At 32.6% G+C, this 23928-nt stretch overlaps 2 protein-coding genes across 2 annotated transcripts in view; one reads left to right on the plus strand and one right to left on the minus strand.

Annotated features, from left to right (window-relative positions):
• Window positions 1-76: 76 nt before the first annotated feature.
• On the minus strand, window positions 77-22505 carry LOC111714268 (serine/threonine-protein kinase PINK1, mitochondrial; the record flags this gene model as incomplete). Its single annotated transcript, XM_023489334.1, is given in 21 exon segments — window positions 77-789; window positions 1731-1833; window positions 1943-2019; window positions 2260-2310; window positions 2517-2623; window positions 4236-4281; window positions 4912-5020; window positions 7294-7366; window positions 8133-8207; window positions 9636-9727; window positions 10260-10366; window positions 11660-11743; window positions 14568-14663; window positions 15265-15326; window positions 15707-15770; window positions 16970-17055; window positions 17501-17594; window positions 20313-20404; window positions 21189-21246; window positions 21617-21683; window positions 22490-22505. Coding segments are annotated over 21 exon segments (1580 nt in total), but the record flags the coding sequence as incomplete, so codon positions are not given.
• A 1209-nt stretch (window positions 22506-23714) lies between these two features.
• LOC111714269 (zinc finger protein 8) overlaps window positions 23715-23928 on the plus strand; it is a 20231-nt gene continuing 20017 nt past the window's right edge. Inside the window, exon 1 of the mRNA XM_023489335.1 lies at window positions 23715-23861. Coding sequence (XP_023345103.1) covers window positions 23715-23861 — 147 coding nt within the window. The remainder of the gene's footprint in view (window positions 23862-23928) is intronic.

The following is a 23928-nucleotide window of genomic DNA, read 5'->3' on the forward strand; positions in this document are numbered from 1 at the left end:
CTTAATTTTTAAAATTTTTGTCAACTGGTACTGGACAAAATACTAAAAATTAGGTTTTTAATTCTCTGATTCTCTCCCACTGCATCAATATGAATTTTACAAGCAACTGTATATGCACCAAGGTTGTATAACAAGGTTGCTCAATCTCAATGCGCTCTAATGCATGAATGTACGGAAAATGACCTTATCTTAGCATAGATAAATAGAATTCGCATATGACATCATTCTCGCCTTTATAAATAGTGACGTCATATACGGATTTTATATCTATGTTTAGAAGACGACATTTCCCGTATATTGGAGCGCAACGAGAGTAAGCAACCTTATAATACAACCTTGATATGCACTGATAAAACGTATTTGACGTCTGTACAGTATCCATGTAAAAAGTATAATATACACTTTATAGATTGTACAATTGACATTGTCACAACACGATTTAGTACACGTGCCTGTTACCCTTCTTTACATTGCAAACATGGACTGCAAGCTACATTACAGTGTACACGGTGTACACTGAGTACAAGGTCCGATAACAAACCAGTGTATGTATGCTTAAACAACTTAATGTACAGAGTAAAGTACATTAAAGTATAATAAATATATAAACTCTACGTATAAGTCATGTACTGTCTGCACCAAATTGAGAATAAAATGGCGCCAAGTCATGTACTGTCTGTACCAACTTGAGAATAAAATGGCGCCAAATTAGAACTGTGACGTCAAAAAACTTCTTTTCAGTACATTAGCAGTAAAATAGCCCAGGGTCTATTCCACATCCATTTGCTCCTGAAATACATATCTTTATTATACACGATAAAATTATGTTTACTTCCTAGGTACTTATCGAAAGGAATTGAGACACAGGCGCTAAGGGGCGCTGAAAAGATTTTATGAATTGAGCCCCCCCCCTCTTCGAAAAAATATACGTATACGCCCCTGAACAGTGAACAATCCCATTTACAGTTTTCTTGTCGTGAAAATGATTAAATTGTCCTTGCTTTCCGGTTAGAATTCACCAAAGCAAGGGAGGGGAGGTGTCACTCTTATAATATTTAAAAAATTTTAATTTTGAAATTGATGTCATTTTTTTTTGTTTTTTATTTATTTTTTCCAGTGGGAGGGAGAGCCTAAAGTAAACTTGAAAAGTTGCTACTTTGGCAATAATAATTAAGAATAGTTGTACATGTGTATATAATAACAATGTGACAAGGAATGTGGCAATATCCATACTATTGATATTTGATATCCTCTTATCTGGCAATGATAATGTGCCAACTAAGTACTTGTATCCACACTATTGATGTCTTAATATCTGGCAATAATAGTGTGGCAACTAGTTACCTGTATCCACACTATAGATGTCCTAATATCTGGCAATAACAGTGTGGCAACTAGTTACCTGTATCCACACTATAGATGTCCTAATATCTGGCAATAACAGTGTGGCAACTAGTTACCTGTATCCACACTATGGATGTCCTAATATCTGGCAATGACAATGTAGCAACTAGTTACCTATATCCACTGGCAATGACAAGGTAGCAACTAGTTTCCTGTATCCACACTATGGATGTCCTAATATCTGGCAATGACAATGTAGCAACTAGTTACCTGTATCCACACTATGGATGTCCTAATATCTGGCAATGACAATGTAGTAACTAGTTCCCTGTATCCACACTAATGATATCCTAATATCTGGCAATGATAGTGTGGCAACTAGTTACCTGTATCCACACTATAGATGTCCTAATATCTGGCAATGACAATGTAGCCAGGAATGTGGCAACTAATTGGTATTCCTGTAGAGCAGACTCACTGTTTCCCCATCTAAACATTGATCATTGATCATTGGCTGTTAACCAGTTATCTCCTGCTTTATAATTACTTTTTTTAAAAATATATATATCTTTAATTTTTTAATGATTACTTTAAGTACCTGGACTCACAAAGTACTTTGGTTGTCATGGTTAGCAGCCACTGAAGAATGTCTTGACTGCTGATCTTCTTCATTTCCTGGTTAATCAATACATCAATCAATACATCAATCAATCAATCAATCAATCAATCAATCAATCAATCAATCAATCAACCAACCAATCAATCACTACACCATTCATTTAAACTGATGAAACCCCTCATTAAATCAATTAGAATCTCAATCAATTTGTAAACAATTCAATCGGAAATGTTCAGAAAAATCAATTACTGTAAATAAAAAATAAATAAAACTTTTTCAAGAATAAAATGTTCTACCTTCATCCAGAGAGAGGGAGACCAGAGCAACAGCTGACAAATAGTTGCAGCCTTAATAAAAATAACGATGATTATAAAAATAGCCAATAATTATAAAAAAAAACAATAAAAAACAATGTAAAAAAAACACACAAAAAATAACAATAATATGATTTTCAAGATAAGAAAGTTTCTAACAACTAACAGTCAGAATAATCAACTATATAAATGTTGTAATGTCGTCATCTTTTCCCCCAGTTTTATGGGTCTGACTGTACCTGTCTAGGAGTAGGCCTGTACTGTGGATTAGGGTGGAGTAGTGTATAAACCAGCCTAGATACAAGGGGCGGAGCACTAGCAGGCAACTCGGGCAGATCCGCCTTAAATAAATATAGTTAACCGACAACAAATTGTGCCAAAAGACTTAATTTTCTATCCCGTAAAAAGATATTCTACTAGTAATATTAAGACATGCTTATAAAATATATTTTACACAAAAATCAAAAATTCGCCCCTCAAATGGGGATTAATATTTAAAAAGTATAAGTGAAAATGAAAATTTTGAAATACTTATTGAATTGGGTATCATTGGAACCGAATTAAATTTCTGAATTCAAATCTATTTACAGAATCGAAAAATATTGAAATTTGACTGAGTAAGGTCAAAAAAGGCATTTATTTAGTACTACAATGAAATTTATTCGAAGAAAAAAAACTATTTTTGACCATGCCTTGCCCAATTTTCAATTTTTTTTCAATTCTGTTAATTGTTTTGAACTCCGGTTTTAAGCTACAATGGATTCCCAAATTATAAAGAAATTTTCATTTTAGCTAACACTAGTGATTTTTTATCATTAAACCCCATTTGAGGGGAACATTTTTAAATTTTGTGAAAAATATATTTTAAAAACATGCCTTAGAATTCCAAGTGGAATACTAGTTTGCTCCTGTAAAATGATTTTAGAAAAGTTTCACTAGATTTCATACCCCTCCCGTATTAGTCTTATTATTTATATATATAAAGTCGTAATATCTGTTTGTTTGTTTGGATGTCCGATTGTAACCCATAAACCTCTAGACCGATTTGCCTCAACTTAGATTGGGGAACTTGGAAGAATCACGGAAATGTTCTTAGCTTTGTTTTTAGATTCTAAGTTGAGTGGGTCGAAATAGCTAAAATTGTAATTTACGAGTAAGAAAATCTATCAAGTATTACCATCTAAATAAAGAATCAAAGAAGAAACAGAGAGAGCAGTTTGAAACCGGTCATCCAAAGGATATCAAAACATTTATGTTCTGTATTTAAACGTGCTTTTTTAACCTTGAAATATCTAATTTCAGTTCTCACGTTTTTCTTCAGTAACTTGTTTTCAGATCGATCAAAAATATAAAGCTCATGTTTTTTAAATTTTAGATTCTCTTAGGCTCAAATTTCAATCTTCATAATTGCTTTAAACGTGGCAGATAATTGAAATTCTTAAAAGCATATTTAAATTTTAGCTTTCCAAGAAAAATATTTCATTAAAAGCAACCCAGACCGCCACAGTAGTATCTGACCCTACAGGTGAGAATAGTACTGGAAGTAAAGTACAATCAGGATTAGCGTACATCATCACTTATAGTCTATTTACTATAACCTCGTTAGTTGCAAGAGACTGTAGTGATATCCTAATTGAAACCTAGTAATAAAATTAAAAATTAGGAATTTTACGATTTTCAGGATTTTCTTGGACAGGAGGGGAATGTGTAAATATTGGAGGGGGGGGAAGAAATGATTCTCTAAAATGAAAAGAAAAGACATAAATCATTAAAAGAAATGATTCTCTGAAATGAAAAGAATAAACATAAATCATAAAAAGAAATGATTCTCTAAAATGAAAAGAATAGACATAAATCATAAAAAGAAATGATTCTCTGAAATGAAAAAAATAAACATAAATCATAAAAAGAAATGATTCTCTAAAATGAAAAGAATAAACATATTTTAGAAGTATCACCTCCAAAAATCTCGTAAGCAATCGCACCAGAACTCCATAAATCAGACTAAATTTTTAAAAAAATTAAATTTTAAAAACTTGAATAACAAAATGGCGTTTTATATAATTACCTACAGTCCTGATCATAAAGACTTTTTCAGTGTCTTTGATCTCTGAAATAGTTACTAGCATTTATTTATCAATCAAATTTAACATATATGATTGATGAAACGATCACAAAATAGCCCTAGTCCTGCCATTTCCAAAATGTGGTCAGACTTTTCATGTGCGTTTAAAAATTAAAATTATAGAATTATAAAAAGAATTTTGGTTGGATTTCATTTTAATAATAAAACGTAATTTTTTCTAATTTTGATTGACATCATGCATGCCTTCTGCGGTAAGCTACTTAAAAAATCAAAGACGATGGAAAATGTCGTCTGTTAAATTGTTAATTCATTCCAAGTCTTTCTGATTAGGACTGTATTTTAATATTAGTATTTGTTAACAGTGGATGGTTTAAATCATTGATCGATCCACGAATTGTAACAAAATATTGGGAGGATATTAGATGTTTATGAAAAAAGAAAAATCGGTTCTTAAAACCATGGTGATAATTTACACAAAATGGCGGTGTTCAGAAAATATGGCGGTAAAAGCACAAAGTAATCTCAAAAATTGCGGCATTTGTTATTACCTTGTTAAAGTTCAGCGTAGAGAAAGCTCCAGGTTTGACGAGGACTATTTCAGGAGCCATTAGAGCCATATTTCCGCCTTTATCAGTATCATAACTTCTATACGGAACCCTAAAGTAACAAGGATATTATCCATTAGAGCCATATTTCCACCTTTATCCATACCATAACTTCTATACGGAACCCTATAGTAACAAGAATATTATCCATTAGAGCCATATTTCCACCTTTATCAATACCATAACTCCTATACGGAACCCTATAGTAACAAGGATATTATCCATTAGAGCCATAATTCCGCGTTTATCAGTATCATAACTTCTATACGGAACCCTAAAGTAACAAGGATATTATCCATTAGAGCCATATTTCCACCTTTATCCATACCATAACTTCTATACGGAACCCTATAGTAACAAGAATATTATCCATTAGAGCCATAATTCCGCGTTTATCACTATCATAACTTCTATACGGAACCCTTGAGTAACAAGGAAATTATCCTTGTTACTAAACTAAGTTTAGGGAAAAATTGCAACTAAATGACTGGACATCTATAATGATAAATGAAGACCCTGTTACTGCATTTTCTGAATTTTCTAGCATTTCAAATAATATTTATGAAGATAGTTTTCCCTTAAAAGAGTCAAAACCAAACAAAAATAAGAACCCCATCAACCCTTGGTTTACATCTGCTTTAGGTTTAATCAAATCCTATAAACATAGCTGCTTTTAGAAAATAAAACTCTGTCTATCGTTCTTTGGTAAAAAATGCCACAAAAGTTATTTTTACTTATTTCCAGTGAAATAGCAGAAGGTTTTAATGATTTTTTTTTGTCAACGTGGGACCTAGGCTGTCTAGTTACATTCCAGAATCTAATGTCACTTTAGAAACGTGTTTAAATGAGTCCATAAATGAAAATTTTGTTTTTGCAAATATTACACCGAAAATTATTTTAGAAACAGTAAGTAAGCTGAAACCCAAGAACAGCTCAGGAAAAGACAATATTTTTACTAAACTAGTGAAGGAGATTATTGATTGTATCGATTATCCTACCGCACATTTATTTAATCTTTTTCTTAAAACAGGATACATCCCTAGCGAGTATAAATGTGCAAAAATTATTCCCATCTTTAAAGCGGACAAAAAAGATAAGTTTAATAATTCAGACCTATAAGTATTCTTCCAGCTTTGAGTAAGCTACTTGAAAAAATTGCTGCAATACAAATGTTCAGATATCTTAATAAGTTTAATATCTTTTACGAGCACCAATATGGATTTAGACCTAAGCATAACACAAATCAACCACTTTTGCACTTAATGAATAAATTCTATGAAAACCTTAATAAATCTAAACCAGAATTTACTCTTGGAATATTCCTAAAGAAAGCTTTTGATTATTGTGATTTAGAAATACTGTTAAAAAAAACTAATTCATTATCATTTCAAAAATGTGGCCAACACCTGGTTTAAAAATTATCTTGTTAATAGAACTCACTATGTGTGTATAAATGGAGTTTTGTCAACAGAAAAAATTATAACATGTGGTGTTCCTCAAGTATGTGTTAATGGAACAGTTAAAAGTTAAAATGTTTAACACAAGGAAAAACAAACAAAAAGATACAATTCTTGAGATTGATTTTAATATACAGGGTGTCCCAAAAAACACGGGAATTCAGTGACGAATTCGATATCGTCTTTGTTATGAATTAGCACTGTAATACCTAATTTCAAAAGCAATAATATTATTATGTCTGCTAGAGTTTATTTTATGAAAACGGTAAAAGACTGTAAAGATGTGTCTATAATTGTTTTACTAAGTACAACCGTATGCAGTCAAAACATAAACAAACAAATTGTAAACATAGCAGACGAAACTCTTACAGATTACAGCTTTCTCATTAGGTATCACTATACTAAATCAAAGAATTATTAAAAAAGACGATATCGAATTCGTCACTGAATTCCCATGTTTTTTGGGACACCCTGTAATAACGGAAAAGTAATTTATATAATAAAACAAGACATTCGTATTATACATGTTGTCTATAGCCGGCCAAACGGCTGGACCGATTTTTGTGGACATTCATGGGTGGTGGGGGGTGTTACAGGCTAAAAAAAAGTTGAAATTTTTTTTCTCAATCTTTTTAAAATTTTTTCCACGGGCAACGTCGGGCCCTTCAGCTAGTGTATATTAAAACTAAGAAAAAATTATTCATTAATATATAAACCAGTTGTATGTGTGTTCTTGAAAAATAATTCCCCATAAAATCAAGGCAAACTAGTAATTTTTTGGATTAAAAGAATAAAAAAGTTCAACAATTTTTATTTCCCATATTTTAAAAATTAAAGATGAACAGAGGCGAAATAACAAAGAACTTACTTTAGTCCTGATCCTTTCTCTGCCAGACAGCATCCAAAATCAGATATCACCAGTCTTGGGAACTCTACACCACCTAGTGTAGTATATTAGTACAGTGCAGTACATTAGTACGGTGAAGTACATTACAACAGTGCAATACGTTATTACAGTGCAATACATTCTTACATTGCAAATTAGTGCAGTGTAGTACATAATTACAGTGCAATACATTAGTAAAGTGAAAATCATTCATATGGGGCAGTAAATCAGCAGAGTGCAGTACATTAGTATAAAGCATTACATTATTACAGTGCACAACATTATTACAGTGCAGTACATTATTACAGTGAAGTTCATTAGTAAAATGCAGTACATTATTACAGTGTACCTGTAGTGCAGTGCATAAAAAATAAAAAAATGTTAATTTAACATCTGTTATGAAACAGTGATTACCCGAGAAACATATTAGAAGATTACCTAAGAGATATATTAGAAGATTACCCAAGAGATATATTAGAAGATTACCCAAGAGATAAACTAGAAGATTACTCGAGAAATTTATTAGAAGATTACCTGAGAGATATATTAGAAGATTACCCAAGAGATATATTAGAAGATTACCCAAGAGATAAACTAGAAGATTACCCGAGAAATTTATTAGAAGATTACCTGAGAGATCTGTTAATAGATTACCAGAGAGATCTGTTGGAAGTTTATTTGAGAGATCTATAATTTGATTACCTGAGAGTTATATTACCTGAGAGATCTATAAGAAGATTAACCAAGAGATCTATTAGAAGATTACCTGAGAGATCTATCTGAAGATCATCTGAAAGATGAGAGATCTATTCGAAGATTACCTGAGAGATCTATCAGAAGATTGTCAGACTTGAGATCTCTATGCGCTACTCCACAGTGATGCATGTAGGCAATCCCTGAGTATAGGTATTTTCCTTAAGGCATTTTCCCAAGAGCGACTTCCCAAGTTACAATTTCCCAATGGGCAACCTCCCAAATTTGCAATTTCTCATGCGGCAACTTCCCATAGGTGTATTTAAGCCTTCATAGGCGCCGCACGCTGCAATTGGGGCTGAGCGTTGCAGCTAGGATAGGCAAGAGGGGCCGAGCTGAGGCCAGAACATGCTAGGGAACCGAGCGCTGCAGCTAGGAAATACTTGGGAAGTGGCCACTTTGGAAATTGCACATTAGAGAAGTTGCCGCTTGGGAAAATGTCTTAGGGAAAGTACCTAACATCTGAATATAAAACAGGAATATGTATTTGCAAAAAAACTATCATCGAAGCTTTGAGAGAATTAAAAAGTTTCTTTTTAGCAAGCAAATTTCAATATATTTCACAATGGACAGTAAATGTAATTTCAAGTGACCCTTCATTGCTTCAAATTCGCAAAGGTAACCTTCGAAGCTTTGTTTGCTCAAGAATTAAATAGATATCTATGTTTTTCTATTTGATAAATGATTTCAGAGCGTTGTACGTTTCTGGTTAATAAGCTATGGGGGAGCTATAAGAATTACACACTTTTCAAGCTAGAAAATAGTCTCACACAGATTTAATCAAATGAAGGTTAAAAGGGTATCGTTATGAATTGGACATGCCCCCTCGGCCTCTTGGGAGGGACACTTAAAAATACAACAACTCTGAGGAATACTTTAAAAATTCTTTTTCATACTCTTTAAAATAAATGTAAACAAAAATCAGCAAAACTTGCAATGTAGGACATTTCAGTAACATAACATTCAGAGCCAGCGATCCAAGAAAATACGACTAAGGTCTAATCTGTCTTGGGCCATATTTTCGGCTTGAGCTTCCAGATTTAAATTGCATCTAATTTCCCAAAAAGTTGAGTTCATAAAACCGGTTTAATGTTGTATTTGGCGCAGAGGCGTATTCAGGGGGGGCGGGCTAAGCTCCCCCCCTGGACCAGTGAAATCTATTGATTTTAGGGGGTTTTCAGGCCCCAACAGGTGCTGAGCCCCCCTGGAAAGAGAAATAAATTTAAGCCCCCCCCTCGACAAATTCCTGAATACGCCTAAGATTTGGCGGATTTTCATGGTTGGAATTGGCGCATTCCGGGTTTTGATGAGAACAAGACTCAACATTGAGCCTTACTCTCAACTAAAACCAACCAAGGTCGGTTTTATTTTCATTAGACCTAACTCTGTACGTCCGGCCTAAGATCTCGTAGCTGTCCATTACGTGACACAAGCCGTCCTCAGAGTCTAAGATTGGGTCTTAAACCTGGGTTTAAGGAATTACAACCTGAGCCGAAGCTTTTTAATCGCAGGCTCAGATTCATTATAAAATAGTAATTTTAGTAAACAGGCGATTTAATTTGTTGTCTAACCTTCCAATAGCTGAGTAAGAAGGATAAGTGATATCCTGGACGTAATTAGTTCCTTAAATTCCTCAAGGTATTCTCGAAGACTGCAGGCATACCTTAAAAATATTAAATTCAAGAAATAGTAATTTTAACAGTGCTTTTTTGGCTTCCTGGATCCGGATCAGGATCCAGAAAAATATCCGGATCCGGATCCAAGGGGCAAAATATCAACTAAAAGCTGCAAACAAAATTCTCTTGCTATCCAAAACGCAAATCTAAACGTTGAAAAAACATTTCCTTATCTCTGAATGGTTCATTAAAAATGGTTCAGCAAAAAATAACGATAAAAAAGAAAATAATTTAAAAAATTCTTCTTCTGTTTAATAAAAAATCAGTATATCTCGAAGAAATGTTAAGGTCAGCATGGATCCGGATATATTTTTGTCCAGGATCCGGATCCGGATCCTTATTCCTTGTTTTTAAAAAGAATTAAAAAATATCTGCATGTTGTCAATGTCGCAACAAAAGAGACTTATTCCGCATTTCAAGAAAGACCAACAACTTCAATGACTTAAGAAACTAATTCCACATGACTTAAAGAGACTCGTTGTGATGGAATTATCTGCATAGAACTCTATTTTAAAACACCTGCGCATGACGAGGAATAGACTCATATTCCGCCCTGAGCCCTGAGGGTTAAGTCTAGGAGGTAGAGCATCTCCATACAGCTGGCGGTCACCGGGCAGTTCGGGGATCTTAAAATTATCCTTCGTTTCATGACGGACAATTGGGATATTCTTATTTTTCTAGCTGAAATATAATTTTCTTCCGAAACATTGTGACGTCATTCGCAAGTGCACCACTTCACGGTAAACTATAGCTGCCCGACATCAATTTTCAGCTAGGAAAATAATTTATATCTCAGTCGTTGATCGTCAGATAAAGGGTTAAAGGCCGTGCTGAAGTAAATTCTATAAATGGATCCTCTCTTTTTGGTAATCTCCAGACTAAGTTAGTCTTTGGATTAATTTCTAGAGATTAGAGATGCGCTCTTAAACTTTTGAAAAACCGGTTTATTCTTTTTCCCGTATTTGAGGCGTCATATCCATTGGACTAACGATCGATTGAACGAACGTAAGTTTTTGATTAATACTTATTAAGACTAACATTCAAACATTAAAAGTTTCCACAGTGGATATTCAGATTAAGCTATCAGGATTAAGGTTCTTATCCAATTCTAAAGTTTTCAGCTCAGGTCAACTTGAAATTAAGGCGATAGCCCTTTAAACACCATTCCGGTTCTTTGTCCATCTAAAAAACTTTTTTTTTTTAAATTTTCATTAAAAACATGCTTTTTTAAATGTATTTCTACAGAAAAATTAATGAAATTTAAAAAATTTGGAAAATTGTCGTCTTCACTGATAAGTTCGGGATCTTCATGGAGCGAAATTTCATAATTAAAGAAGAGTATTCTATTGTTCTGTGATCACCACTGTCTACCAAAAATTGAAGATTGATAAGCAATAAAGAGGAAGATATGTTTGTTATTCAATATTTAAATGTCTCGAATTCTGTTAATTTCCTTCTTTTCTCTGCTGTTACTTCAGGGGTGTGTATGTTTCAAAAATATTTATTTGGTGATTTGGGAGGAAAAATGAAGAATTGAATATCCACAGACAACTTTTTTCTTTGTATTTGATACTGTTTACCCAAACCCATAAAAAATGTTTACACTCCGCGGCACAAGCAAGCATATAACAACTGTTGAAAATAAATTATTTTCAAAAAAGGAGGGGGGGGGGAGAAAAATGATTTTTTGAGAAAATATACTTACACACCCCTTGGGCTACTTTAAATAATAGAGAACCCATTATTTATAAAAATCAATTTTCATGAAGAAAAACAAACAAGAACATCTTTTTTTACTCAGACAATGGGACGGTTCAAGGGTACCGTTGTAAATCGGACATGACGCTCATTAAACGGAGGGTCACTTAAAGTTCATGAATATTCCCTTTAAACTTACTGAAATAAAAATAACTTATTACCCTGTCAGCGAAAACTGTAAGAATTTCCACAATGTTGGGATGCGCTGGAAGCCTTACACTTTCGCCTGGAAAAAAAACGGATAAATTTCAAAAATCATCAACTTAGTGCTTAGAATTATTACCAGGGTTGAAGATGTCAACCTAGCTGGTTACGGTTAACTCAAGTTCCCGGAAACCCTTAACCCGGAATTCAAGAATTATTATAAAACAACGCCTTGCATCTTAAAAATGCGTATTGAGAGAGGGGAAATACAGAGCGTTAAATCGACTATGGGCCAGAACACCCCCATTGACTTCCTTTTAATTAATCAATTAACAAATTGTTGGGGGGGCATACTGGACCAAAGGAACCGCCAGGTTAAAAGTTGTGGCACTCAAATGAAATTCAATAGAAATGACTCTAATATCACCAAGGTCATTGATTATCAACGTTTTAAAATCCTAATCAAGTGTTAAGTTAAAAAAAACATATTTTTTTTTCGCGGATTTTTAGCCTGAAAAATGCTTTATTTATTTACTATGTGACAATTAAAAAATCTTGGAAAAAAATATTTTAACATGTTTTACATTTTATTAAACTACACTGGTTGTTTACTGACTAAACAGGGCTTTGATGCATTATTTTAACTTATTCTTCTTGTGTTAAAGTCGATCGCAGATGAAGTTAGCCGTTTTGCATGCTCAGGGTGTTCACTGTTTCGTTTAAATCGGTTCCAAGTTGGCTTAAATTTTGCATGTATAGCTTCTCCACATTGCTCTGCAAACTTTGACAGTCCACAATTGTGAAACTCTATGAAAGGTTCCACATGACAAAAAAGTATATGAACTTTCCAGGTACAGTTTAGCTTAAGGCCTAAAATATCTGCTATTTCTTGAGCAGATAAGAATGAGTTCCTTAAAACTGTAAATGTCCTTTTATAATCAGGTTGGAGAGCTTTTCCAAAGCATGCTTCTTTTACAGATCGGAAATCTTTAAGGCATTGTACAACAGGAAGCAACATAGGCATAGATTTACTGACATCAACTTCTAAGGAATCTAAATTCTTCAAGATTCGATTAGAATTATTTCCATCCCAGCCTCTTCCTTGGTATCCTCGTTGGAAGATATTGTTGGATACTAACCACTGATCAAATCCAGGCCATGCATCTAAAAGTAATATTCCTAAACTTTTAACAAAGCCTATCAGAATATGAAGCTCAGGGGGAGGTATCAGTTGTTCCAGAACTGTATCAGGGTTCTCTTCATAGTACAAGATTCGAGGGTTAATCACATTCATGTAGTTTTTCATATCTTTCTTGATAGAACCATTCTCAGCATATTGACTATACCANAGGATTAATCACATTCATGTAGTTTTTCATATCTTTCTTGATAGAACCATTCTCAGCATATTGACTATACCAATAATCCAAGCTTCCCAGGGTTCTTATGGTTCCTTTTTCCAATGAAGACGGTCCTTCACACCATAGACAACTATGCTTTCCGCTGTATGAAGAAAGACCGAAAACTGCATTTGCACATTTTAGGTCAATGCAAGATAGTAACTAACATTTTCCAGTTTTAATTTTTCAAGAATTAGGCGAAGATTGTAATTACTTTTGAGGAAGCACATTTTTTTAGATTTAAAATTTTAAATTACAAATTAAAACTACACTATTTCATGGGATTCCGTTTCGGCCACTCTAACCCTCTTCAATCTTTACAACTTTTTAATTATACAGGATACATTGCTAATTTTGGCTGTTTTAAAACTATGTAATTTAAATTATTAATTTTTATTTACTTGAATAATCTAACCAAAGTTCCATTCCTCTAATTATTTAAATAACTCCAATCGAGTACGAGCCTCATTAAAACCTAGTATGATCATTTTAGAAAAGTTTGTTAAAAAGGGACAATTCAATAATTTTTCTGCTAATGAGTTTGGAATTTTGAGTTTTGAAAAACCAGTTGTGGGCCATGATAAGCTAGGAGCTGCCGACCATAGCAGTGTTGATCAGGATGCAGGGTTCGAGCCAATCGTATCCATCTTCGGGACTAAGTCCTACTGACTATATACTTTTAGTTATAGTAGTATTAAAAGAATTAGGCGAAGATTGTAATTACTTTCAGGAACTTCTTCTGCAATAGCGAGAACTTTACACCTTTGAACTCCACTGTTTAAAAAACCATTACTTAAGTCATCTTCAAGAGGATCGGACACATTAAGAATAACTTTCAAAAACGATCTTCCTCCATCTAGAGAAATTCTAACAAAAGCTGTCAGAGGATTGAGGTTTCTTTCTTGTATGAGTTTTAATATAAACGCTGATGTATCCTGAATGCAACTTTTTAAAAAATCAATTTCTGAATATTTGTTACTTTCAACATTTTTATGTTACTATTTGGATGAATATCTTTTAAAATTAATCTTTTAGTTGGACAATTATTTAAATAAATATATTGAAAATTAATCAATCTGGAACGTTTTTTAAACACAATTTATTTTTCAGTTTTTAGTAAACTTGTAAACAAAAACTTGGAATATGTTTAATACACCTTGTAACTTTTACTGACATTTAAGAAATTTAGCTTTTGATTAGCCNTTTCCAATTTTGGCGGAATTTTCTTTTCAAATTGGCGTGTTCAAAAAAAAATGTTTTCCAGGAAATTTTTTGTTGTTTCATAAACCTTCCCCGGGTCTGGGGTCATGTAAGGTCTCACACAAAATTTGGGCCCGATTAGTTCTGCCGTTTTGACGTTTCTTGGATACAAACAGACAAAAAAAACAGAAAGACAGACAGACAAGCAAAGTATATATCGAGATAAACATCTGGAAATAATTACCAAAGAGACATATCATTTGAAATAATACTAAAAAAAAATGTTTTAGGAAAGTAACTTTCAATTGGGATTCCCAAATTCTTACCTTTGCATGGCTCGAAGTATCGTTAATGCATTAGATTCAGCATGGTAATTAAACATCATTTTTACAGCCAGGTTTACATCTTTGTTCTCAGTCTCCTAAATACAGACAGTAGGTAAAAGATGGATGGAACCATGTTTCATGCTTTCTTTGAGAATTGTAATTGGACCCGTTTATTCTTTTTAGTTCATTCCAGTACTTGCATTATTATTAAATTTATATTTTAATGTTTATTATTATTATTATTTTTATTATTAGAAGACAACCCGTCATTCAGTGAAGTTGGGGTCGACGCTCCTGTAAGGAATCATAAGGAAGTGAAATCTGCAAGAGACCACTGTACAACGAGAGTATCCATGCAATCCACGGACAATGAACAATGCCTCACAAAGTCCCAGATGGAGACTTACTGTAAGCGGAATTTCAAGTGAATTACAAGAATTTACGAAAATTAAAACACTTTACAGCCTAGACTAAACAATATTATCTTTACATTATTGATCAGATAAAGAGTTTCAAGGGTACCGTTGTAAATCGGGCATTGCCATATTTGAATGGAGGGTCACTAAAAATTACACGTACACAGTCCCTTTAAAAATTCAACAACCAGAATAATTTTGTCCGTCTTGTTTAAAGAAAGAAGTGTGAGCAATGTATGTTTGAAATTATAAATTTAAAAGAAAATCTTAAAATACTTACAACTGAGGGATTAAGGGTGGCAGAGTAAACAACAGCAGAGCATCCTTTAGCTATTGGTTTCCCTAAATATTTAATGTAAGTAAGTAAGTAAGTAAGTAAGTAAGTAAGTAAGTAAGTAAGTAAGTAAGTAAGTAAGTAAGTAAGTAAGTAAGTAAGTAAGTAAGTAAGTACGTAAGTAAGTAAGTAAGTAAGTAAGTAAGTAAGTAAGTAAGTAAGTAAGTAAGTAAGTAAGTAAGTAAGTAAGTAAGTAAGTAAGTAAGTAAGTAAGTAATTAAGTAAGTAAGTAAGTAAGTAAGTAAGTAAGTAAGTAAGTAAGTAAGTAAGTAAGTAAGTAAGTAAGTAAGTAAGTAAGTAAGTAAGTAAGTAAGTAAGTAAGTAAGTAAGTAAGTAAGTAAGTAAGTAAAAGTAAGTAAGTAAGTAAAAGTAAGTGGGATAAAAATACCTAAATCAAAATCTGCGAGACTCCAAACATGTTTCTTTTCCTCTTCCTTCTGCTCCTTCTCCTTCTTAACATTTATGTTTGAATTTTTCCTGATCAATATTTGAAAAGAAAACTAAAAAGTAGGTAAGTAAATTGCCAATTTTTCATATTTTATTCCCTAAATCATCATACATCATTTCCCAAGGGGCCGGGGGGGGGGACGAGGAATTAGTTCTTTAAGATAAATACCCCTACAGGTTATTTGCTTATTTTATGATAAGCAAATTTTGAATGTACTGTGGTTTCTGTATAAGCCGAGTATATAGCCCGGTTCATAGATCGAGCTGTAGCTATGACTTGACAGCTGAGCTGTAGCTAGTTAAAGCTGTCTGAGTTTTCTAGTCAATGAACGCACCTAGATCAGACCTTAGGTGTGACTTCAAATCGTAGCAAAATTTCAGCTGATCCAAATCATACCTCAGCTAGGATTTAGCTCCGACTTCACAGCTAAATCACAGCTAATGGGAACAAACTGGACGCCATTATTTACAGAATCCAAATGAAATGGGAACATTTATTCAGCCATTAAAATGAAAATATGAAAAATCGAATATAATATTTTGTTGTATTGTTTTACTTTTAGTTTATCAAAAAAAGAATAGTTAATTTTGTTTACAAAATGAAAAGATAATTGATCAAATTTATATTGCAATTAAAATGTAAATTGTTCATAAACAAATGATTAAAAATAAATTCGAAAATTTGATTTTTCAAAAAAAAATTTTGGTATTTGAAGAAATGAAAGGGAGGGGGGCGTTGGGTCCAAGGGGGAGGATGCATTTTTATAAATAAATAAATATGAAAATTGCATATTCATCTACATAAAACTAAAAAACTTTACTCTTTGTTTAGACAAATTTGTCAACAAAATATGATGAAATTTTCAGAATTTAGTATCTTGAAATTTTGTAATACAAATTTTTTTGGTAAAATTTTGTCCTTTTTTAAAAGACGACTTTATTAAAGAGATCGCTTTTTGTGCAAATGCCCAGTAAGATTTCAATTTAAGCTGTCAAATTGCTATGACTTCGCAGCTTGGATTACAGCTTAGCTGCGACTCGAAGTCACAGCTATCAAATGCTATGACTTGAGACTAATGAACGAGGTGTGATCCAATTTTGAGATCAGAGCTCAGAGCTATGTCTGGAAATCATAGTCGTAGTTACAGCAAGTTACAGCTTGTTCTATGAACCGGGCATATGTGTACTGTGCGTACTGTATAACCTGTATAAGTGATGTTCTTCCTACAGCTAGCCGTATCTCCTGGCATACACCTTCCACCTCATCCTCCTTCGTTATTATTCCAGATCCTAGATAGATAATTAGATAGATAGATAGATAGAAGGATAGATAGAAGGATAGATATATAGATAGATAGAAAGATAGATAGAGGGATAGATAGATAGATAGGTATATAGATAGATAGATATAGAAAGATAGAGAGTGTATATTTTCTTCAAAAATCATTTCCCTTCCTTCTTTTAAAATAATCATTTTATAAAAAACGAAAAAAAAATTTCTTGTTCGTTGATGTAAATTTTTTTAATCCCCAAATCTTCAAAAATCAATTACCCTCAACCCACCTTATATACACCCCTTAGATAGATAGATCTAGATATATAGATATAAAGATATAAAGATAGATAGATAGTAAGATAAATGTTCATTTATATCTGATTGATTTTAAAGATTAAATAACTGCTTAGCTAATAGAAACGCCCCTTATCAGGAGGGGTTGTTAGTTAAATGACCAACCTGAGGCTAAGGCCACGCCCACCAAGGCAAAGAAAGGGGCGGGATTCCCCTGGCTTGTAATATGGTGAGCAGCTTTTCGTCGCAGATTTGCCGCCTAATTATTAAGAATTATTGGGGAAATATTTTTGTTTTTTCGTCGCAGATTTGCCGCCTAATTATTAAGAATTAATGGGGAAATATTGCTGTTTTTATGTGAAAAGTGTATGAAAAGTATGATTTGCAAGTTACTTATACAGAAAATGATCAACTTTTGATGGGAAAATATGATATAAATTTCACTCAAACATAATCTTAATAATTATGCCTACAGCCCTGATACTGATTTATATATTAATATGAATTGGTTGAATTTCACAATGCTTTCTTTAACATAAAAATGACTGAACGGAAACTCCCATGGCCTGACTCATGAATAATACATGACTTGAAAAGCTAAAATTAAAAATTGTTATTAAAATAGTTAGATAGAACTACCTAACATTTATCATGAATTAGACATTTCTAACAGTCATAAGATGATTACAGATTAGAAATATCATCGAAATTGATACCTGTGAGTTAGTAACTCTACAGAGAACATTATCAATGATAGATCTGCGTAAACTGGAGAACGTGTAGTACTTCCCCTCCCCTCTCTCTTCTCCTTCGTAAGATTTGTTTAGTTTGGTGCCAGGGGTATATATTTTAAATAATTAACCACCCCTCCCCTTCCTCGATTTTATTATCCTTTTATGATATTTTTTTACCAAAAATTTATATATTCCGTTAAAATAAGTTAGTATATACCAAAAAAAAACTTGAAAAAAGATGAATACAATTAAGAATTAAATATTTTACCCCGAAACCTCATGTATATTTAAAAATGAATTCTCACAATCTTTTTTTTTAACTCATTTTAGGTAAAAATTTNTCAATCAATCAATCAATCAATCAATCAATCAATCAATCAATCAATCAATCAATCAATCAATCAATCAATCAACCAGTCAATCAATCAATCAATTTATAAATTAATGTTGATTTTGTTAGATATCAGATATTAGAATTTGATTTAAAAATCTACCTGGTTTTGCTTCCCCTGAAACTCAATCTCTAGTGCTCTATAGCCACGGAGATTATGTCCAGTATTCCTAGCAGGGATATTATAGTTATTTATATCCACTTTGCAGGGATGTTAGGAATTATCTTTATTTTTCTAAACTGATATTATGTCCAGTATTCCTAGCAGGGATATTATAGTTATTTATAATCCACTGTGCATGGATGTTAGGAATTATCTTTATTTTTCTAAACTGATGTTATGTCCAGTATTCCTAGCAGGGATATTCTAGTTATTTATAATCCACTGTGCATGGATGTTCGGAATTATCTTTAGTTCTATAAACTGATATTATGTCCAGTATTCCTAGCAGGGATATTAAAGTTATTTATAATCCACTTTGCAGGGATGTTCGGAATTATCTTTAGTTCTATAAACTGATATTATGTCCAGACGCCTAATTATTAAGAATTATTGGGGAAATATTTTTGTTTTTTCGTCGCAGATTTGCCGCCTAATTATTAAGAATTAATGGGGAAATATTTCTGTTTTTTCGTCGCAGATTTGCCGCCTAGTTATTAAGAATTAATGGGGAAATATTGCTGTTTTTTCGTCGCAGATTTGCCGCCTAATTATTAAGAATTAATGGAGAAATATTGCTGGTTTTATCTGAAAAGTTTATGAAAAGTATGAATTTGCAAGTAACTTATACAGACAATGATCAATTTTTGATGGAAAATATGATATTTTAACTCATACATAAAAGGGTATGGTTAAGAATAGGATTTTAATAAATAATTATGCCTACGGCTACAGACCATTTTAGAAGAGAAAAATTAAATATATTTATGTCATTGTAATGGGCATTTTATGTCATTGTAATGGGTATTATTAAGTGCGAAAAAGTTTTTGTCGGGATTTATATTTTTTCTAGTTTTCTAGTTTTTAGTTTTTCTGTTTTCTACTTTTTTTTGATCGATACCCATTTCAATAACATATTTAGTTTTATTCAGTTTTACTCAAATTATTTAAAATCAGGTCGATAAAGTTACTTAATCACCCTTTTGTAGGGTGATTAAGTAACTTTATCACTCTACAATGAGAAAAATTAGGTACAAACTTTGATATTTCAATAGCAGGGTGAAAAAGTTACTTTTTCCCCCTGTTGTAGGGCGATAAAGTCCCCTAATCACCCTTCAACGGGAAATATTAGGTGTGATAATTTCCTTCAAAATTGAATACTGATTTAGATATTAATAACTATCTCAAATAATCATTACTTTCAATGTTGTTAAATACCTTCACATTTGAGAGTAATTCAAGAAATTTGTAAAACTATCATACCAAATAACATGGATAATGTTTGTATGGGTGTCTGTCTTTTTGTATCCATTACCATTAAAAATAAAAATGGCTAAACGGAAACTCTCATGACCTGACTCTGGGGGAAGGTTTATCAAATTGGAAGCATTTTGCAAGGGAAAAATATCCAAACTTAAATAGAAAATCCGCAAATCTTTTTTCCGTGGGGAAAAAAACATGATGACTTGAAAAGCTAAAATTAATAATTGTTATTAGAATAGTTAGATATAACTACCTAACATTTATCATGAATTAGACATTTCCCAGAGTCATAAGATGATTACAGATTAGAAATATCTACGAAATTGTCATTAGAAAAGTTAGATATAACTACCTAACATTTATCATGAATTAGACATTTCCAACAATCATAAGATGATTACAGATTAGAAATATCAACGAAATTGATACCTGTGAGTTAGTAACTCTACAGAGAACATTATCAATGATAGATCTGCGTAAACTGGAGAACGTGTAGTACTTCCCCTCCCCTCTCTCTTCTCCTTCGTAAGATTTGTTTAGTTTGGTGCCAGGGGTATATATTTTAAATAATTAACCACCCCTCCCCTTCCTCGATTTTATTATCCTTTTATGATATTTTTTTACCAAAAATTTATATATTCCGTTAAAAAAAAAGTTAGTATCTACCAAAAAAACTTGAAAACAGATGAATACAATTAAGAATTAAATATTTTACCCCGAAACCTCATGTATATTTAAAAATGAATTCTCACAATCTTTTTTTTTAACTCATTTTAGGTCAAAATTTTTTAACAAGATGACAGGATGATTTTCAAGGAGTTTATTTTTTTTGTGGGGGGGGGGCGAGAGAAATATTGAACTAGAATAGTTCTATCCTCTCCTCCTACTCAAACATTTATTTACCCTTAAAAAATCCATGGGATAATTTTTGAATGGGGAAAACCATTGTTTACAGAGGGACTGTAAGCGTAATTTCAAGTGACCCTCCATGCAAAGATGGCAATGCACGATTTACAACAATACCTTGAAAAACTTTTTCTGATCAAGTATTAACAAATATCAACGTTTTTGTTTCATAAAAACTGTTCAATTTCATTCGCGGTTTCTCTGCGAAAGTGACTTGTGCATTTCCTCTTTATATTTAGCAATAGAGAAACTTTCAGAAAAACGACGGTATCATCAACATTTTTGATCAAATTAAAGGGGGCCATTGAATATAAAAACATTGTCATCATTGCATGGATGTTCACTTGAAATTACGCTTACAGTCCTTTTAAAAAAATATTTGTGCACCCCTGTAATCACCTTGAGTACTTCTACGCCGGTCTCGGCCCCAGCGCGCCTCGCAGTTCTCCCGGCAACCCTGATAAATCAATCAAACAATCAATCAACATATCAACCAGTCAATACATCATTCAGTCAGTCAAGCAACCAATCAAACAACCAATCCATCAATCAATCAATCAATCAATCAGATAAACCATTTCATCATCATATACATCATAGTTCTCAATTAATTAATTAATCAGACAAATAGTTTCATAACATTATGCATCAGTAATCAATCAATCAACCAACCAACCAATCAATCAATCAATCAATCAATCAATCAATCAATCAATCAATCAATCAATCAATCAATCAATCAATCAATCAATCAATCGACCAAACAATTTATGAATTAATATTGATTTTTTAGATATCAGATATTAAAATTTGATTTAAAAATCTACCTGGTTTTGCTTCCCCTGAAACTCAATCTCTAGTGCTCTATAGCCACGGAGATTATGTCCAGTATTCCTAGCAGGGATATTATAGTTATTTATATCCACTTTGCAGGGATGTTAGGAATTATCTTTATTTTTCTAAACTGATGTTATGTCCAGTATTCCTAGCAGGGATATTATAGTTATTTATATCCACTTTGCAGGGTGTTAGAAATCTTTAGATCTATAAACTGATATTATGTTTTTCTAAAGCACGGATATTATAGTTATGTATATCCACTTTACAAGGATGTTAAGAATATTTCCGAAAATTTTGAAGAATAATCATATTTCAGGGATACTATCTAGTCTATATAACATAGCTCTATGCTCATATATATGTTAGGCTAACAAAACGACTTTCTACTTCAAAATTTTAAATTTCGAAATGCCTAGTATTTCCATTATATAAATATATAGAAAATAACTTGGCAACTCAAGGACAGATTTACTTAGAGCTAAGTTTATCTTTATGATGGCATACACTAAACCCTAGTAGACGAATTTACATTTAAAGGATAGTTTTTCTTCAAGGACGGTTGATGTTTGGATGAAAATTTGATTTGTCACGGACAGTTGTATATATCGAGGAAAGTTTAATTTTTCAAGGACACTTACATATTTCATAGACATTTATATATTTCATGGACATTTATATAATTGTAGGACATTAATGCTTTCAAGGACATTTATATATTTAGAGGACATTATTATATTTTGAGGACATTTCTTTATTTTGAGGACATTTCATTATTTGGAGGACATTTTTATGCTTGGGAGGACATTCATATATTTAGAGAATATTTATAAAATTTATATATATTTGGAGGACAATTTTACCTGTTTTGAGGATTATTGTTGGATTGAAGGACATTTATATATTTGGAGGATATTTATCTAATTGGAGGACATTTTTACCTGTTTAGAGGATTATTGTTGGATTGAAGGACATTTATATATTTGGAGGATATTTATCTAATTGGAGGACATTTTTACCTGTTTAGAGGATTATTATTGGATTGAAGGACATTTATATATTTGGAGGATATTTATCTAATTGGAGGACATTTTTACCTGTTTAGAGGATTATTGTTGGATTGAAGGACATTTATATATTTGGAGGATATTTATCTAATTGGAGGACATTTTTACCTGTTTAGAGGATTATTGTTGGATTGAAGGACATTTATATATTTGGAGGATATTTATCTAATTGGAGGACATTTTTANTTTCTGGGCCGAGCGCTGCGGCTAGGTCAGGTTAGGGGGCCAATCTCTGCGGCCAGGACGGGTTTTTATTTTCAACAGGTTTCAACAAAAGTAGTATATATTTGGAAGGTTAGGTTGGTCGAGCGCTGCGGCTACGACAGGCTAGGGGGCCGGGCGCTGCGGCCACATAATCAATTATATCCATGTCTTACTATATAAGATCCATGTAAAAAATTGATAGGAGGGGTCTAAAAATCGTATGCTAGGAATTTACCCCTACCCAAACCCTAAAATAATAAAAATAAATATAATATAATAAAAGTGGTCATGTATGTACAAAATTGATAGGAGGGGGGCGGGGGGTTGGTCCAAAAATCGTATACTAAGGCGGGGCCCAAGTCTTTGTATCGCCGCTAGAGTAACTGCTAAAAAAATGCATTTTTTGCAGTTGTAAAATGCGAATAAAAATCTGTAAAGAGAAACGTATACGGCAGTGAGAAATTGCGTCATACGGTTCAGTTTTCCTCGCGTAATAATTCTACGCAGTAAAGCTTACGGTTCAGTTTTCCTAGCGTAACAACTCTACGCAGTAAAGCATAAATTCTACGTAGTAATAAAACAGAAACTTTCTCCATAAATTATTTTTTATTATTGAAAGTTAAAAATGTTTCCTTTTATTCTTTTCAAAGAGTTATTCAATTAAGATATTTGATAAGGTTTTTTTAATATGATGAATTGGAGCAGGGTGAATTAGTTATTATCAAAGACGATGATACCCAAATTTTGCTTCATGAACGCGGCATTTAATGCACATAAACAAATATTGTTTTTAAGTTTTAACAATAAAGAGAAAAGAATGGATGCAAATGAGGAGATGGAGGTAAAAACGAATGATTCTTTGGAAGAAGAAGAAATGGAGACTGAAGAAAATGGAGGAAAAGCAGAAAATGAAATTATAAATGATAATAATTTTTCCATTCAATCAGTTTCAAACAAGGTTGAGGTAAGACAACATTATTGGGCCAGGGTCAGCCCTAGAGAACGAGTTTTTTACCCCCCCCCCCCCCCCC

Source organism: Eurytemora carolleeae, unplaced genomic scaffold, assembly GCF_000591075.1.
Source record: "Eurytemora carolleeae unplaced genomic scaffold, Eaff_2.0 scaffold409, whole genome shotgun sequence".
NCBI lineage: Eukaryota > Metazoa > Arthropoda > Copepoda > Calanoida > Temoridae > Eurytemora > Eurytemora carolleeae.